Below are 19,149 nucleotides of genomic sequence, written 5' to 3' on the forward strand. Positions count from 1 at the left end.
ACATATAGTCCTTTGTATTCTTAAGCAACTGTGGTTTTGCGCTGATAGATCAGTCTGCATGCTTCGACGCTTCCTTGGAACTGAAACTGAAAGTGGAACTGGACAATACATGCGGTAATTTAGCATGTTTCTGAATCTGCGGATAGGACCGAAGTCAGTCGACACGGCCAATGTTTTCCAGTTACAGAGAACAGAAAACGTATCTTTCTTATTTAATGTATTACTATAAGTTGTTTTTATGTAGTTTTAACCTATTTCTATTAGTTGTTTAGCTGTTTATGAATAGATAGTTTAAAAAAATCAAATCAACTTGAAGCTGATATTTTGTTTTATTCTCAAACAGGTCAACCTCATTTTGCTCAATTCGAGAAGCGCTTGAATTTAACTTGAAGTTTGTGTCAAGATTTTGTGTACATGCCAGGATGCCGTGTGTCCATAATGTTCGTGTATGTTTTTCTTAAACAAGGTGTTTGTGTTTGGCACAGCGTTTCAGTGTAGTACTTCAAATGAAGTACAGTGACTATCGACCGTGACTGCTTTTACTCCATTCTTCTTGTTCTACAGTTGTGGACCCTTTTTGTAACAATGTAATGTTGGTGGGCGCATACAACAGGTGACAGATGACAAAACATGATGGCGTCAAAGCAACGCGTTTCTTTGAAGAGGAGGCAAAAAGCTAACAACATTAGAAATCCGATCAGTGAAAATGACGACGACACCTTTGAACTGAAAAGTCCAACCAGAGCAGATTCAAGTGATACTCGTACTCCCCCGGCACTCCTCTCTCCAAGTTTCCGTTCACCTCCTGTCACCAAACGCAGATCCTCCCCGCGGACTCCTGTCTCAGGAAACACCTCATTGGATGACAGTATAGGAGGTTTGTGTAGCCCCTCTTCTCAAATCTCCCAGTATCTGTCATCGTCTCTCTCACACACGTGTTTAATATTCTCATTTGTTGCATTGTTCTCGTAGGATTCTATTTCTTAACATTAAGAATATACATTCTTCTTCCTCTTCCTGTTAGGAGTCCACAGTCATCACGTTGACCATTCTGACACCATAATGGGGAGGACGAAGCAGCATGACCCACCTTCCTAGGTGATGGAATGGAGAGGGTAGAATGGTGGGCCCAGTGGGGGGAGGGGGGGGGAGAAGCCATCAACTGTTTCACATTTAACACACACACACACACACACACACACAGATTCACACACACACACACACACACACAGAGTCACATTCACAATCACACCATCATTAGCGGCTGTTGCTTAGTCTGGAAATTGCAAATCATGATTAAATTGTCTGATTGGTAACCTGTCATTTCACCCCATTGTCAGTTTGCCCCCAACCACTTTACCCCATTGTCAGTTTGCTCCTAGTCAGTTCGCCCCCTTTGCTGTCATTTTGCCCCTAGCTGCCTAGTTCAGACAGTTCTATATCACTTACAGACTGTGATATCGCATGCACATTTGATACCAATGAAAGTGTGTCACTGTGTGTGTGTTCCTCCAATAAGGACAAAAACAGAATGTACTTTTTATGTTTTTATTTGCATACATACACCTGAGGATAAAAAATACACAGGCACACACTCTTTCTGGTTACACATACACACAGAATGAAATAAATAATAGGCTCACATTATTTGTGGTTACATTCTGAATTCAAAAGGAAAAGTTCTATCTCACTATTCCATTCTCTGTCAATATTCCTGTCATCAGAAACCCAAGATTCCATGTTGTGGGTTTCTGCTATTATCCTTCTTACTTGTTTTACGGTTTTTAATTAACCATTCCCGAAACTGATTCTGTTTCATTAACCCCAGGCTATGTAAGGGATAAACTTAGCAGGTGGCATGGCTAATATGCAATTTTACTGATCCAGTTCAGTTTTCGAGCCATCACCTGTTTTGGCTATAATTATTACTACCAGTACCACTAGCCTTCTCAAATTCAAAGAAAACAATACACAATTAAACGTTTATATTTTCTGAATTGGTTGGGGGTGAAACAACTGCGAATGAGGCAAAACGACCTGTGGTATGGGAGCAAACTGGCTGGCTTGGAGGCGAATTGGTTTGGGGCAAACTCTCTGTCTCTCTTTCTCTCTCACTCTCAGTAGACGGGCTCACATGGAGAACGGTGAACAGCGGCACCCACCTAGCAGTAGCAGGCAGGCACAGAGTTGATTAAGTTATATAGACTGTTTTTTCTTCATTTTTATGTGGGTCTTTGAATGTTGGTATGCGAGCATGTGTGTGTGTTGTTGAGCATGCTTTGGTTGTTGATTGTTTTACTCTCACTGTCTCAGATTTGTTTCTGTTTCATTCATATATATTCATAATGTTATCATTATATCAACTTATGCCTGGTGACTGGTTTGTTCATTGTCAGTATTTCAGTGTGATTTGTAACCCTCTTACATTTGTGTCACTGTCAGTGTCTGTGATTAAGATAGTTTGGCTTGTACTAGTTGTAGAACTTTGTACAAGAACTAGAAGTAGTGATAGTAAACTTATACTGGTGAAAAGGAACTACTTGTTATATAAAACAGAACAAATAGTAAATTATAACTAGCATTTATCATGCAACAAAAACTGCAGTCTGCAATGAACATGGTCGGTATCATGTCTTTGAACTTGATGTCCTCTCTAGAAATGAAATCATTTTAATCAACTTATTTTAATGATGTCTCAATATTGTGTCATTGTAATATTGTATTGTATTACTCATTTTTTTGTCACAACAGATTTCTCTTTAAGTTTATGAAATTTGGGCTGCTCTCCCCAGGCAGAGCGTGTCGCTTCATTGAGAGTACCAACCTTTTTCTTCTTTCTACAGAATTTTGCCAGGGACAACCCTTTTGTTGCCGTGGGTTCTTTTATGTGTGCTAAGTGCATGCTGCACACTGGACCTCAGTTTATCATCTGATCTGAATGAATAGCGTCCAGGCCACCACCACTCATGGTCTAGTGGAGGGAGAGAAAATACTGGCAACTTATGGAATTCAAACCAGTGCGCTCAGATTCTCACACTTCGTAGGTGGATGTGTTACAACTTACATGTAGGCCAACTTTCCTATGGTTCTCAATGTTCTCCAGTCCTATCTGGCTATTGTTTGAACTGTTCTAAAAACAGGCACATTTTCTTTGGAACTGCCCTGAAAAGTAAATTACTTCAGGATTGGTTTGTTTGTTTTTTCTCCCTATCTCCAGTCAGAGACCTGGCAAGAATGGCTATTAAACTAAAGTATTGTTGTAATTTCATTTTGTAGTATCTTGTTTTATTTTCATTTCATTTTATTTTGATCTTGTACAGCATTCTTAAATCACTTCCAGTACATCTCTACTGGTTGAGTTGGTTTTTTAATCTTAATATCTTTTGTTCCAAGTTTTAGTGATGAATTTTAAATGGTCTGAGTTTTGATCAAAATGAAATAATCTTTGTAAAAATCTTGCAGATAGGCAGAGCAGCCAAGATCCCACACCAAGCAAATGGAACTACCTGTTGCCAGATTTCAATTCTCAGCCAGGGGATGTTGTCACGGAAGTCCATTGGGATTGTGTCTCACCAGATGCTGTAAAATATTTAAGACGTGAGTATTTAATATTGTAATGTAATGATTTTGAATTTGAATGCATCCAGATCCTGCTTAAAGTAGCTATAGCATTTTGAATCTACAGTACCCATAATTATAACAATTTAAGTGATAAAACTTGTGAAAAGATTTATGATGACATGATTTAAGGTTTTATTAAGATTTTTAAAAACAACAACACAACATGAAATCTGGAAATATTCAGTGACTAAAAAACTCTGATTTCAGTTTCATGTAACTGTCACCTTTTCTTTGATAATAATAATGGTATAATATAGTACTTATATAGCACAAACTCCCCATATAATGGGCTCTAAGTGCCTCACATGAAACAGTACATATTGTGCACTACACCACACAACAGCACATGAGCACAGTGAACTTTAGAAGTGAAAAGCAAAATCAAAGTACACCAACACAGTTTACTTTAAAGTTTGCAGTTTTACATAAATTACTGACATAGTCATGCATGAACAGAGCTGAATCAAAATATGCACCCAGATTTCTGACAGAATTTTGAAAGTTGACCTCAGCATTGGAGACAGTCAAGGTATGGTCTGAAATATGACTAAGCACAGACAGAGAGCCTATAAGTATGGCTTCTGTCTTGACGTCACTAAGTCTGAGTTTGTTGGTCACCATCCATTCCTTCACTGCAGCAATGCACATCTATATGGTTTTGTGAAGGATATGAAAAGAACTTAGGGAAGAAGGTTTTGTGAGTTCAGTGTCATCTGCAAACTTGTGAAAATCACATCGATGTTCAAGGCTGAGTGTACAGACTAAATTAGTAAATAGTATTGGACCAAGAACTGAACCTTGGGGAATGCCATATTGAAAAGGAAGAGGTCTGGCTTCAGAATGAGAGCTTGAGATGAACATTCTTTGGGTTTGGGTTTGGAAGATGAAATTAAAAAAAAATTAAACCTTACCCCAAATACAGAAATATCATTTTCTTGAATACTTTCTTATTTCTGGAAAATGAAATACTGGTACACATTGCCAGCACCATTATTGGAGTAATTTATTTTATGATATGTTGTCAAACTTGAACAGTGAAATTTGAAGACAAAAACAAAAAAAAACATGTGCACATAAAATTAAATATAGAAGTACCAGGGGGCAGAAGGTAGTGTCTCCAACCCCCCCCCCCCCACCCCCCCCCCCCCCAAAAAAAAAACAACACCAATCAAACAATGAATCTGCATCCAGAAATCCTGTTCACCATCTGAAGTTTTGTTCATGTTTGGAAGTTTTTTGTTTTTACTTTTTTTTTTCTTTTCTCTTTTTTTTAGATTTTTTTTTTTTTTTTTTTTTTTTTTTTTTTTTTTTTTACTGTACTTTGAAGTTTGATTTAAAAAAAAAAAATCAGTTATGCTTGATTGTACTTGAAGCGTCCTGTTTGCAAGGATGAGTGAAAAGAAGAAAAAAAATATAGAAAAAAACCAGTCTGCAACTATGCCAGTGTTGTGTTTATATGAGTGAGTTACAGAGAGTGTGTGTGTGTGTGTACTTGGTTTTTTATTTACGAATGTATATGCTTAGTCAGTTAGTGTGAAGAGGATGACATTGCAAAAGATGTTTATCTTGTTTCCATTGGTCATATTGCCTGTTCAACAGACCCAAGCTATTCCAGTGTTCCTTATATGTTATAATGTACTTTAAAACGTGCAATAGAATTTTGAACGTTGATTAATTCATTTAGTCTTTAACTTTAATAAGCTTATGTTGTGGAGTTCTGAATTGCAGGGGTACGAAAAGATAACAGCAACATAAAGGAGCTCATCAAATTTGTGAAAGAGGTGAGTGCTTCTGATTTTTTTTTTTTTTTTTTTTCCAGTTAAATGATGTTTTGTCTAATAATAAAGCTGTGGAATAAATCGGGTGTTTCCCTTGCGGCATGTTCACGTGTTATACATTTACTACTGCAGATGTGTTATCAGCATGCCTGTTATGTGACTGTGGCAGCAAAGCAAGTTTGCCATCATGGCAGACAGATGGCTGGATGGATTCTCTCTGTTTCTGGGTTTGTGCCCAGAGAGTGGTTAACTTATTTTTTATCCTTGGTTTGTGGATATGATGGTAATCAAACAAGGGCATCAGACTGTGATGTTTTTTTGGTTTTTTTTAAGTTTTAGTTTGCTAAAATGTTATCCGGGTAATAACTTTTCAATGACAACTACCAAGGTACATTGAGCAGACTGAACAAGAGCACTTCACAAGGTGTCATTATTGTTAACCACTTCTTTAGCCAGCAGCACATTTTGAAGACATCCTCTAGAGTTACAAGTAGTCAGTTGTGGCCATTTCACTGCCTTTCGACACTTTACATGTGTTTGTGCATGAGCAAGCAGGCATTATCATTAATTATGTGGGCTTTTTTAAATTTAGTTTTTTTATGCTTTTTGTCTTCAGCCAAGTGAGGATACACGCAGCACGTCCCCTCCAATCCAGCTACCATTGCTACGAGCTGCTTTGCAAAGACGTATGCGGAAGAAGCCTCGCGATGCTGAGAAGAGGAAGCAGAAAAAGTGAGTTACCAAGATAAAGCATGTAAAGAATTAAATGTGAAGAAAAGAAATATGTTTTTGACTTTTGCATTTGACAGGACAGGCCAGTTTTTGATCAACTTTAAAGTAATCTTTGGAGTTTGAATGACTATCCTTTGAACTTGGCTCTTTTTTTGTTCCCTGTGACTGTTCAGCCCAGTGCATTAATTCCTGTAGCAAAGATCTTAAGTATAGTAACTAATAAACTTGTATCAATTTGTGTATTCTGGACAGGTGTTGATCAGTTACCTCAACAGATTATATTTGAAGTGGGAGAAGTAATGGCAGTAAGTATTGTGACTGATTACCTGACCTGAATGTCCCATCTTGTCACATTCTGATAACAGCTGTTCACTGCCTTCATGCTTGTCGTCACAAACACTTGTTAAAAGGGATGAAGTGTTATCCAGCACCTTGCTTTGAAAGTTCACAGTTCTTTCCACCACCACCCAACCCACTCTGCGCTCCCTCATGGGTATCAGCGGAATGAATAGAGGTTATATGTCAGGAACACACATTTGTATGTGTGTTGTGAGCCTTGTTTAAACCAAGCAAAACAATACATTCTTTCATACATCATACCTGATACCTAAACATGCTTCAGTCTGTCCTTCTGGTCCTTCCCTTCTTCCTCCTTTCACCCTTCCTTTATCTAAAAGAAAGAAAGAAAGAAAGACAGAAAAGCCCAAACTGGGAGAAGGGGGCAGAAAAACATGACTTGTAATTGGTGATAAAAAAAAGTTAAACAGTTATTCAGTTTATGATTCCACAGAAAAAAAAAACTGGCCATAAAACTAGCCTCACTGGTGAATGAAGGTGGTTTTTTTAATTTCTTTATGTTCTTTAATAGTTATTTTTGCAGAAATTTCATCTCTTGACTATCTTTTACAACTGTTATTTATTGACATTATTATTCTGCTTCTTACACATACAACAGATTTAGTGTGTGTGTGTGGTTGTTTTTTGTTGTTGTTTTTCTGTTGTTCACTAGTTTTTTTGTTTTTTGGTTGTTTTATGCAACAGGTTCTCAGTTCTTCAGAATCTCATATTTTTTTGCTGAGAGATATATTTATTTTTGCAGTTTTATGTTCCATTTTTGCATTATGACCTAATCTCCCAGTATTTATTTATTGGTTCATGTTTGTAAACAAAGTGAGTCTGTGTGATAACCCTGTTACAGTTTGTGTGTGTCACTGTGAGTGTGTGCGTGTGAGTGTTAATGTCCATGGTAAACTTTTAGCAAAATCATGGTCTCTGGAAATACCTAGTCAAGACAAATTTTAGGTTTAGAATAGAAAAAAAGGAGTTCCTTCCCAACATTCCAGTTATAATCAATGACTGTGCAAACTTATGTCTAATTACGATGTAATAATTAATTGCAATGTTTTTAAAAGCGAATATGTGAAATGCTTTTATTTCAGAACATATGTTTATTACTCTTGTTTAATCAAGTTATCCGTGTGTGTGGGGTGGGGGGGGGGGTGCGGTGTGGGTGTGTGCTGGTTGTGGTTTTCCGCAATTCATCTTTATTCTTATCTTATCTGTCTATTATAATCAATGTGCAGTATAGTAGGCTATGTTTATAATTATATTCAAATAATGTTTCTTAATTCTTTCTGTTTTTACATTAAGAATACTAGTTATTACCTGCAGTGTGTGGATGTATGTATGAAACGATGTATGTGATATTTTTTACATTTGTATCTTCGTAATATTTGTAGGGGCTGTTGTTGGCTTTTACAGTTATGGTGCCCATGTTGTTTACTTTCCTGTGTTGTGATAATGCACCTGACCAAATTTCTCCAGTTGGAGATAATAAAGTTATTCTTATCTTATCTTATCTTATCTCTCATTTATTTTGCACACAGACTGGCCCGGAAACGCAAACAAGTGGCAATCGACTTAGAACGTGGAAAAGAGCTTTTTGGACAGATGCTTACAGCTGTAGCTAAGAGAGAAGGTGAGAATGAACTTGAAAGGAAATCTTTTTTTACAGTGTATATGTCTGTAAAGATCCATATTGCCCTTTTCCCATGATCTTTGTTTTTCGTTTGGTGTCTGCCATGCCCATGTTCTTGGTGTTTAAAAGTTTATGTGTGTTGGCTAATTTATGCTTGTGATGATGATTGATTTGTTAGGTGAGGTAATGTGAACTTGGTTGCTGTTTCACATAGGGTGGTTTTTTCAAACTCATCTTCTTCCTTGTTTCAAGTATTGAGTGTTTAACTCACTTTGGACGATGGAACGCTATAGCGTTCCTGATGTGAAAAGCAGTTCCGGATGACAGAACACTATAGCAGTTTCAACAGTTAAAATTTTTTCCACGTTTTCCTCATGGGGTAGCATAACAACCACAGCTACACTGGGCATTGCGAATGTGTCAAGGGTTGAATGGAAAGTTTCCTCATGAGATTCTTTAACAACACACTCGCCTGCAAGCCATTGACTTTGGCACCCCACATGACAAGCTAATCTGCATGACAAGCTAATGGCATCACAGGCGATACGAGCGGAAATTTTTGGAGCAAAATAGATCACGTCAGCGGCTTTTACTACTGCTGAAGTGATTGAAATGCTTCAAACTGAAGGTTTCGACATCGATGAGGATGATGAAGACTTTTAAAAAAAGTATCTGCAGTGAAGATGGTTACCAGCAGGAAGGTACTGACAGTGACTAAGCTTCTGAGGGCAGCGAAGATGTAGGGGGGCAGGGCATACACACGATGAGAGGAGAGGGTCAGTGGGTCAAGTACAGTGAGTTTCATTCAGTTACTTTATGTTTTGTATTTTTTGTGATTTTTTTTTTCTCCTGACCCTGACAAATGCGTCATCTGTAGGGAAAAGCAAGGGAGGAAAGTATTCATCCTGAGTTAATGGTAAGTCAGAAAAGTAGTTCCTTACTCCTTGCTCTGTCAGAAGATTGGTTGTCTCAGTGATAAAGTAAACGGGTCTTCTAAAACAGTTAAATCTTTCCTAGACATATTCCTTTCGTCTGCTGTTTTGGCTCTCTTTTTCTTTAAATTTAATTTTTTTAACTACGGAACCATAGTTATGATATGAACTAGGTAAATGAGCCCAGGTGTTGCTGTGTATGTGGGATTGTGGACGAGTGGTGTGAAGGTAACTCCACTGCAATGTCTCCAGAAACTACCGAACATTGAAGAGATGGAGGGAGCCATTCAGTGATTTAAGTACTCAGTATTAGTAGTGATAGTAATAGCTTTTATCATCGTCACTCTTGTTGTGTCTGCAAATTGTGATTGCTATCATTTTTCTTTTCTTTTTTTTTTCTTTTTTTTTTTTTAATTTCCCCAAGCATTCTGTACTTTCAGTTGTATTTTATTTCAGACTAATCATCTGTTCTTTGCCAACTGCTTCATATTGTGTGTGTGTGTGTGTGTGTGTGTGTGTGTGTGTGTGTGTGTGACTCAGTGTATGTGTGTAAATGCTTTCAATGTCTGATAGCTTGATTTCTCCAAACGTCCATTCTCAGCTGTCACATTTTGTTCCTTTCTTTTCTTTTTTAATGACTTTATCATTTTATGGCATCAGATAATGAGCAATCACCACATAGCGAGGGGAAGCAGATGGATTTGACGTGAGTTAAAGAGGCTTACATTTCAGGGAAATAAAAGCTTAGTGAAATAGCACTGGGACTGTCTGCTGTTGGTAGAATTGTGAGGAAAAATACATTGTTGAATTGTTGATTCACGGCAGCTTGGTGCTACATTTTCCACAATTGGAGGACCAGCCTTAGTACAAGAAATGCTGAGACAATGATTGGTTAAGACTTAGATAGTTCTGTTATGCTGATACATTGTTGTTCATCAGTTATTATTAATACTTGATTTTTTTGTTGTTGTTGTTGACAGAACTCGAAGCAAAGGAGAGAGAAGAAAAACAAAGGTAAGAATACCAGATATTTTTAGGGGGTATTTGCTTTTTATGGAAATATTACACACACACACACACACACACACACACACACACATATATATATATATATGTGTGTGTGTGTGTGTGTGTGTAAATATACGTGTGTGTGCGTGGGTGTGTGAATGGTTTGTACAGATATATCTATATCTCCAAATGTAACTGTATGACATACATTGGTTTGGGTCATTTGTTTTATGATGTATTCTGTCAGTGCAGGAGATGGTGTTGTACAAATGTATATGGGACAAAAAGAAATGATTTTCAACTAGTAGCTGCTAAAATACAGTCAGACATTTTGTTATGCGTGATTGCACGAATTTTAAGGTCATTTGCAGACAAAAGGTTCCATTTCTAAAGCATATGCCATGTTCAGTGAAGGATATGAAATGTATTCTGTTTCAGTGATCCGTGTACCAGTGCACAGGCTGCAGCCGCCGACAGCCCTGAGGAAGACGAGGATGAGGATGAAGACTGTTGGGAGGATGACGACCTGTTTGAAAACAACTCTTTCATCATTGCTGCTACACAGGACCCTTACCAGTTCCTGAAAGGAAGCCACTCCAAGACAAGCACACCCATTCTGGCAGAGAAAGCAGCCAGCCAGAGCAAAGAAGTCTGCACCTCTAGCACTCCTCAAAAACATGATGCTGGTGTCAACAGTGGTACGGAGGATTCACAAAGCCCAGAGGTGATACCTCCCACCTATGTAACCCGTAGAGTGTTAAAACCTATAGCAAGACCCAGAGTCTTGTTTGGTGCTCGTTCTTCAGGTACAGCTGATGAAAATGAGGACGCATCTGTTGAAACAAAGGATGATGCAGTTTTTGGTGGTCTGACCAAAGAGAATGGACATGGAAGTGGCAAGCTGGAGGAAAAGAAGCCATCTAATTCTTCAGTGTTTTCCTCAGAAACTGAAGGTATGGGCAAACATTATACTCACACAAAACACTCTGGGGTCAGTGATGAGGCCAAGCCAAAGTCAGTCAATCCTCCAGCTGTCAAAGGTGGACAGATGTATGCATCCAGTGATAAGTTCAGTGATGATATGTCTGACGATGAGTTGTTTCTCACAGTGGCAGAACCCTGTGGTATGCCTGCCAGTCAGGTGATACAGGAATTCCCCACGCAGGCTGCAACAAAACTCTCTGGCCCAGCCACTCTGGCATCAGCCAAACCAGGTGGTGCTCCTCTAGATGACTTTTCTGATGACCTCGATTTTGAGATGCTGGCGAAGATATGTGAATATGACTCCTCGTTTTCTGAGTCCCCTGTTGTCAAGAAAGTACAAAGCCGTCTTGGTAAAACCGTGGCACATGGTACTTCAAAAGGGGACAAGAGCCCTGCACACTGTGAAAACAAACAGTTCAGACTTCAAGAAGGTGCAAACAAAACTTCTTCAATGACCTCAAACGGCAACACGGTAAGTTGTAGGAAAGCACACAATCAGAGAGTCGGTTCAGCAGTTTCCACAAAACCCAAGGTGGTCTCAAGCAAGGCAGCCCAGAACAGCAAACACAGCTGGTCATCTTCGTCGTGTGCACGGGGCGCTGAACCTTGTCAGGCTGAGAAACAGCGGGACAGGGGGAGGCCGCTGAGCACTCTTGCCGCAGGGAACACAGTGAACCATCAACCTGTTCACTCAGGGAGGAAGTTCACGTTCAAGCCGGCACCTTCAGCGACAGCAAACAGTGCTGGACACACCTTGCAGTCTGCCCCCAAGGCCAGGTTTGGGCCACCGCCCTCCATCCCCAGCAAGCCTTCATCGAACTCTGGGGGTGGAAAGACGGTGCAGGCATCTTCTCTGGGTATGTCAGCTGTATGTTTTTTTCCATCTCAGTGTTAATGTACATGCATGCACATGTGCGCACATACCATGCATGCACACACAGGCACATACACATACATGAGCAGGCATACTCATGCACATGTGCGTATACACACACACACAGTTACACACTTGTGTGCAAACTATGCAAAAGAAAAGCCCATCATCATTAAGACATTATTAATTCTCAGATTAACAAGCTATTGTACTGATAACGCTCCCCCCTCACCTCCATATCACCCACCCACCCCTTAAACCACCACACAAAAAATGTACCCAGTTTGCACAGTGCTTGTTTTTTGTTCATGTTTTTTTGTTTTGTTCTTTAACCTGTTTACCTCAACACTTTAGTGTATTGTGAATGTAAGCAGCAGTGACTGACATTGGAGACAGTACACAAAAAATGAAACAGAGTGTTTTATGTTGTTCCTAGCTGCTGAACAAAAAAAAGGGAAGTTTTGATTCCTGTTTTTCTACAAAGGTTCTCTGGTTGTTTTTTTTGTTTTTTTGTTTGGTTTTTCAGCTACTTCAGCTTGTTTATTTATTGGATTTGTGAGTGTGACATGAAAGCAACAAATGCATCACTGAATCACTCATGAAACCAATTTCTTACATTTTCTTCTTCTTAGGTTGTTTTTTTTTTTAATTCATTTATTTATTTTTTTATTTAGAGGGTGATCTTTCTCAACAGATACAAGACTATTCCTGGAACTGAATAATCATTACAGAGGCATTAATATGTTTGCGTTTTCTGCTTACTGTAAATCATTTTCATTGTCCAGTGTGAAACTTTGTACACAGTGTCATGTAGAACAAGAGACCAGTAACTTACTGATGCAAGTGAAAATGAGCTGTCAAAAAAGTACAGTACATGCAGAACACAAAGCTTTCTTTGTGTGAACTCATCATTGAAACCACTTTTCCTCAGCTTTCCCTCAGTTTGCAGGTTGCTATTCATAATTTCATGATGCGTGAACAAGTTAACTAACACCTGGTACAAAACCAGCAGGAGGGGTTATTGACCTGAAATCGACGGGCGCAATAGCCAAGTGGTTGAAGCGTTGGACTGTCAATCTGAGGGTCCTGGGTTCGAATCACGGTGACGGCGCCTGGTGGGTAAAGGGTGGAGATTTTTCCGATCTCCCAGGTCAACATATGTGCAGACCTGCTAGTGCCTGAACCCCCTTCGTGTGTAAACGCAAGCAGAAGATCACATACGCACGTTAAAGATCCTGTAACCCATGTCAGCGTTTGGTGGGTTATGGAAACAAGAACATACCCAGCATGCACACCCCTGAAAACGGAGTATGGCTGCCTACATGGCGGGGTAAAAACGGTCATACACGTAAAAGCCCACTCATGTGCATACGAGTGAACGCAGAAGAAGAAGACCTGAAATCAACAAGTGTCGAATGTTTCTGTACAGACGTGTCATGCAGCCAGCTGAAACTGACCAGTGGTGATGATGACGACCTCATGGATGATGACCCTCTCTATGAATCACAGATCATGGCCATTCTGGACCAGGTGGAAAGTAAGTCAGTGTGGATGGAACTGAAAAAGGGGATGTCTGTGAAATCTGGACTGAATGGTAACCAGTGTGTACGGTGCCCGAATGGTAACCAGTGTGTACGGTGCCCGAATGGTAACCAGTGTGTACGGTGCCCAAATGGTTAGAGCACTGGATTCTTGCCCAAGTGTCCTGAGATCGATTTACGGTTTCGGCGCACATGGTTTGTTGAGGGTGGAGGTTTTTCTGACCTCCCAGGTCAACACTTGTGCAGACCTGCTTGTGCCTGATCTGCTTGGCTTGTATACACATGCAGAGGATCAGATCCTGTAATCCATGTTAGCACTGGATGGGGAATTGAAACAAGAACATATCCAGCATTAACACCCCTGAAAATAGAGTGCTACCTACATGGCAAAGTAAAAAAAAACAAAATGGTCAAACGCTTAAAATCCCTCTCTTACAGTATTCAAGTGATTGTAGGATTTGTGGGTAACGAATGCACATGAAGAAGAAATAGTAACCATACTGCATCAGCTTTATTGGGGAAGGGAAACCAAGTTTTCATCTTTAAGAAGAAGAAAAAAATTTTCTGAGTTCCCCTAAGTTCACATTATTCTGTCAGTGACACAGATAGTGTCAGGTGTTCAACACATTATTTATGTTTAAAGCCTGGCCTGCAGTTTTCCTTCTTATCTCTCAAGATTTGAAGATAGCAGTGTGAAAGGTGATAGTGAACATGTATGGTTGTATCTCAGCCATGTGGTCACTGCTGACAAGTTGTGATTATGGCAGAACTGTATGTGGTGATTTGTATCTGGTCTGCATGCAGAGTTTTTGGGGTGTTTTTTGGTGTTTTTTCTTAATTCTCAAGAAAAAGAAGGAACTGATGAATGGGCAGTTTTATGTCACAGAATTATTCATTTTCCTCTGTTGCATTTCAGTTGATTTATATCAGCAGAGTACTGTCCTGGTTTGATCAGCAAGTCAAAGTTCTAAACAGTGTAAGATTGAAACATTTTTAACAGGTAATTTACACCAAACACTATGCTCCCTATGGCCCTGCGCAGTCGGTTGGACTACAAGCAACAATCAACAATTAACTATGCTCCCTGTGGTTAGAAAAGACAAGGTCCCTTATAGAGCAGTGAGGTGGATGAAGGGTGGGGCCACCACACACGATGCGTTTCAGAAGCCAGTGTAGGTGTACAGGTTCCAGTTTCTCATGATACCAGTCTACTCCCTCTGTTCTCATCTTCTGTCTCTCTCCTCCCCCTCCATGTCTGTGGTACTTTTAGACATGCACAAAGGAGAAGAGTGATGGGGGGTTGGGGGTCGGGAGGGTTCTGAGTGAACAGTGCAGAGCCTCAGTAGTCTCAGAATTTTTTTTAATAGCATGCTTAAATAAAATGACTTATAGTTGTCAGAAGAAAGCTGGAAAATTAAGATGAGAGTTAGAAAGCATGATGATCATTCATGTGTGTGAAATACTGAAAGATTGATATTGTTTAAGATGAGAGTTAGTACACCTGAGCATGCATGTGTTTGAAATGCAGTTCTCAACTGTATTTGATAAATGGCGCACAATTGTTGCACAAATCTGTGCTATGAAGTTGAATTTTTAAGAAAATGTTTGTAATCACCCGCAGAATGCGTTATTTCCATCGATTGTTTATTTTCAGGTCAGGCAACTCAACAAATGGCGACACAGGCAGCTCAACAGATGGCGACACAGGCTTCCTGCAGCCAAGGAACAAGTGGCACCCAGCCGAAGTGTTCACAGGAAGAGATAGAGAAGAAAAGGCAAGCTGCCATGCAGAGAAGACAGCAATGTAAAATGAGGACAAAGTGAAAGATTGTAAAAGCTGCAAAGTGAGTTCTTAATGACAGGGTGTCCGTGTCTCACGTGTGCATGGTTGTGATATATGCACATAGCATGGATTTTTTTTGGGGGGGGTATTATTTTGTCATTTTTATAGTTTATCATTACTTCTAACCCAGTCTGTTTCTCTGTATCCCCCCCCAAAAAAAAGTTTCCTCAGGATCCACACCAATGTGTTTGGTTGTGATATGTGCACAACAGCATAGACTTTTGGGGGGGTATTATTCTGTCATTTTGTAGTTAATCATTACTTCTAACCCAGTCTGTTTCTCTGTAAAACAAAAACAAAAACAACAAAAAAAATTTCCCCAGGATTCACACCAGTGTGTTTGGCTGTTGTATATGCACAACAGCATGGATTTTTTTGAGAGTGTTATTTTATCATTAGGCAGTTCATCATTGCCTCTAACACAGTCTGTTTCTCTGTGTGTATAGAAACTTTTTTTTTTCAAAGTTTCATCAGGATTCACACCTATGTGAACGGTGGTTATATATGCACACATCATGGATTTTTTGAGGGGTATAACGTATTATTCTATCATTCGCAGTTCATCATTACTTCTAACCCAGTCTGTTTCTCGGTGTATCCAAAAAAAAAGTTTCTTCAAGATCCATACCAAAAGGTATTAACAGAAAACAAACGGTGCTAACAAACTACTAACATGATATATGCCAAAGTCTTTTCAGTTTGCTTTCTTTACAGCAGCCAGATGCTGAGAAAAAGAAAGAAAAAAAACATTATTAAGCAGACAGGTACACACACATGCATAATTTCACACTCACACACGTGCACATAACGTCATAAGTATCGACAACCAAACTTGAGCATAACTAAGACTTTACACAAGAAGTAAATTTTTTTTAGTGAATTGAGTGAGTGTGGACCATATACAGGATGCACTGATAAGAGTGTGTATTGTGCCAGATATAAATACTGACTTATTAATAAGACAAAGGCTTATTGATACATTTGATTTGTATGCCATATTAGGGTGTGTGTGTCATTTTTTTCAATTTTGCTTAGCTTGTATATATACATATTTGTATACACATTAGTGTTTTGGGGTTGTTGTTTTTTTTTAAACCTTCTAGAGGCAGCGTATGAGTCATGGAAGTCCGGAAAAGACCTGGAAAAATGAGAGAACCATTTCCAAGGCTGGAAAATTCTTAGAAAATATGTTTTGGCACTTTTGCCTTTCAGTGTCTGGAAAAGTCTTGGAATTGTAATAAAATGCTTGATCTGTACCATTGAACAAAGAGCTTACCATTGAACAAAGAGCTTAATGCACTTAAAAAAAATAAACAAATGTTATATTTGTGCAGGTGCATATAATTTGCTTTCCACATGAAAAATTGCCTTTTTTTGGCAGCACTGATTTGTTGTTTAATTAAAGCGATTATGAAGTGAAACATAAGATTCAGTCAGTTCAGAGCAATTTATAGAGTAATATGACATAAAGTGAAGTAATGGATACATAGAATATCCTTTGTCAGTTTGTGAAAGAATGCCTTCACGTACAATCTAGCCTCCTGCAAAGTTTGTTCTGTTTCACAGTAATCTTGGCAGCTATCATCTCATATTAGTCTCTTCTGCCAACTCAAACCAGGGAGTGACAGTAACTCACTAGGATGCTCAGTTCACCTCCAGCTAGAGTTATGTCTTCTTTTCCTTCTGCATATTTGGACTGAAACGTCCATGCTGGTATCAAGTCAACTTTTACAAGTATGACTTTCATTTCCCCACGCCATGTAAGCAGCCATACTTTAAAAAAAACATTTTTAAGGGCTGGACAAGCTGGGTGATTAGTGATCGAATGATAAATGGTTACTGTACTTCTGGGTATGACATGTTAAAGTTCTGTGACAGACTGACGTGGATTGTGGGATCGTTGGCATGCTTATTTGATATTCTGCATGTATGTTATACACAAAGCGGATAAAGGCACCACCACATCTGTACATAAGTTGACCTCAGAGATAAGAAAGATTCCATCATATGCTGATTCTACCCTCCGTACCAAGGCCCCAAGGTTGAAAATCCATTGCTCTAGAAACTCAGCTATGGCGCATGTCAGGAGTTGTTTGAATTTTGTCTTGTATAAGTCTCTTGTATTGGTAGATTTATTTTCTTCTTTTTTTATCATTAAAAAAAAAAATCCAGTCAACAGATTCCATGGTGATGATTTTTGGAAACTGTCTAAAGGAGAACTGTTTCTTTCCTTGCTTCTGGCAGAGTCTGTTGACATCTTTTTTTTTTCTTTTTTTTTTCTTTTTTTACTGAAGACCAGGAAAACCCCAGGGTTCATTGACCATTTTGATTATGTATCCCAGTGTGCACTCAACTCTAACCCTTCAGAACCATTCCATGAATTCTAGTCAATGTTTGAATTTACAAAATACTGCCATGGCAGGCTAAGTTTAATGAGGTTGGAGAAGAAAACAAAATTAAGAGAAAGCCACTGTAGAAGACTTTCTGTGCCACCTTAGAAGAGTAAGCTGCTGTGGGTGCTTTATTAATTTGTTTGAGAAGTGTGTATGGGTTGGCATGTGGTTTTTGATGTTTTCTTTTTTTACACAGTAAACTTCATTTTTTTTCTTCAAGGTCCATGTATTATGGCTTCTCTTTCCTGTGAATGCTGTCTATACTGATGTGTGTGTTGCATGAAATTGTATCTCATCCCCTTCCTACTTACTTTAACCCTCCTCTCCATCCCCCCAAGCCCTCACCCAAATAAACAAAAACAAAAAACCCCTAAAAAACGGAGCCAACAACAAATAAAACAGAAAAGCTTGATGATGGTGTACGTTATCTATGAGGACATTCTTTTTTTTAAGGATTATGAGCATGTTTTAAATTTGCAAAAGTAAACTTTTGGGGGGGAAGGGAGGGGGGGTTATAATCATTCCATGGTTTTAATAAGTTTGCATCCAGCTGCAAATCATTGACTGGCAGCTCAATTGTTTCTGTCTCATGAAATCTTTATTTTCCATTTTCTGATAATGTCCATTTAGACTAGTGCACTCAGCAGACTTCATTCAACCATGAAAGGAGCCGTGGCAAACAAAGCACTTTTTAACAAAGAGAATCTTGTACTGTCATTATTATTGTATCATGCTTTTTTTCTTCTTCTTTTTTAAAATTTTTTTGTCATTGCAATGGATTTGTCAGACTGTATCATGACAACATTGTTTTTTATTGGGTTTTTTTGTCATTGCAATGGATTTGTCAGACTGTATCATGACAACATTGTAAGCAAATTTGTTAATTTTGTTTTTGATTGTATGTGAAATTTTGACTGAAAGTATGGAACAAGTGAAATAAAGATCAATGACTCAGTCTGGAACTGAATGTGAATTGTGTGTGAACCCATACAAAGACTGAAAGAGAGAATATTACTGTGTAGCGAATGTGCGTGTTAAACATATTATTTGGAGGTCTGTGCAATCTTAATATTAAGCTATATATTTTTTGATCACACATTAGAAGTTCATTTGGCACAGAGAGTCTGATTGGTTGTTTCAACATTTCACATATTGATTTATTCAGTAATTTACAGATTGTTTATAGATCTGTGCTCTGAATGGAAGTATGGAAGTTCTGCTCTTAATTCAGATCATTTTTATTACAACTGGGCTTGGTTAAAACTGATCGATAACTGCTCCCCTCTGGTCGATGGTACAGAAGTTTAAGGACGAAAACCAATCGCTTCGCCAATAGCTTTTTCCCCAAAGCAGTCACTGCCCTGTCTATCGAACAAATCCAGTTTGATAAATAGAATTGTGCAATCAACAACCATCTACCTGAAGATCTAGTCATCAGCCCCATCCACATATATGTGGCTTCTGT

The 19,149-nt window shown here is 38.8% G+C and overlaps 1 protein-coding gene across 1 annotated transcript; it reads left to right on the top strand.

Annotated features, from left to right (window-relative positions):
- Nucleotides 1-415: 415 nt before the first annotated feature.
- On the top strand, nucleotides 416-18,646 carry LOC143281270 (uncharacterized). The gene is made up of 9 exons (XM_076586391.1): nucleotides 416-877; nucleotides 3,463-3,597; nucleotides 5,350-5,402; nucleotides 6,016-6,131; nucleotides 8,018-8,109; nucleotides 10,022-10,055; nucleotides 10,488-11,890; nucleotides 13,337-13,444; nucleotides 15,103-18,646. The coding sequence occupies exons 1-9, from the start codon at nucleotides 631-633 to the stop codon at nucleotides 15,270-15,272; spliced, it is 2,358 nt and encodes a 785-aa protein (XP_076442506.1). The 5' UTR covers nucleotides 416-630; the 3' UTR covers nucleotides 15,273-18,646.
- The last annotated feature ends 503 nt before the right edge of the window (nucleotides 18,647-19,149 follow it).

The sequence above is a fragment of the Babylonia areolata genome, chromosome 4, assembly GCF_041734735.1.
Source record: "Babylonia areolata isolate BAREFJ2019XMU chromosome 4, ASM4173473v1, whole genome shotgun sequence".
Taxonomy (NCBI): Eukaryota; Metazoa; Mollusca; class Gastropoda; order Neogastropoda; family Buccinidae; genus Babylonia; species Babylonia areolata.

What these genes read in the sequence shown, in the direction of transcription:
- LOC143281270 (XM_076586391.1), top strand. Translation starts at nt 631, where the DNA reads ATGATGGCGTCAAAGCAACGCGTTTCTTTGAAGAGGAGGCAAAAAGCT. An exon ending in TGCTGTAAAATATTTAAGAC is followed by an intron (nt 3,598 to 5,349) that starts GTGAGTATTTAA and finishes TCTGAATTGCAG; the next exon opens with GGGTACGAAAAGATAACAGC. An exon ending in TCATCAAATTTGTGAAAGAG is followed by an intron (nt 5,403 to 6,015) that starts GTGAGTGCTTCT and finishes TTTTGTCTTCAG; the next exon opens with CCAAGTGAGGATACACGCAG.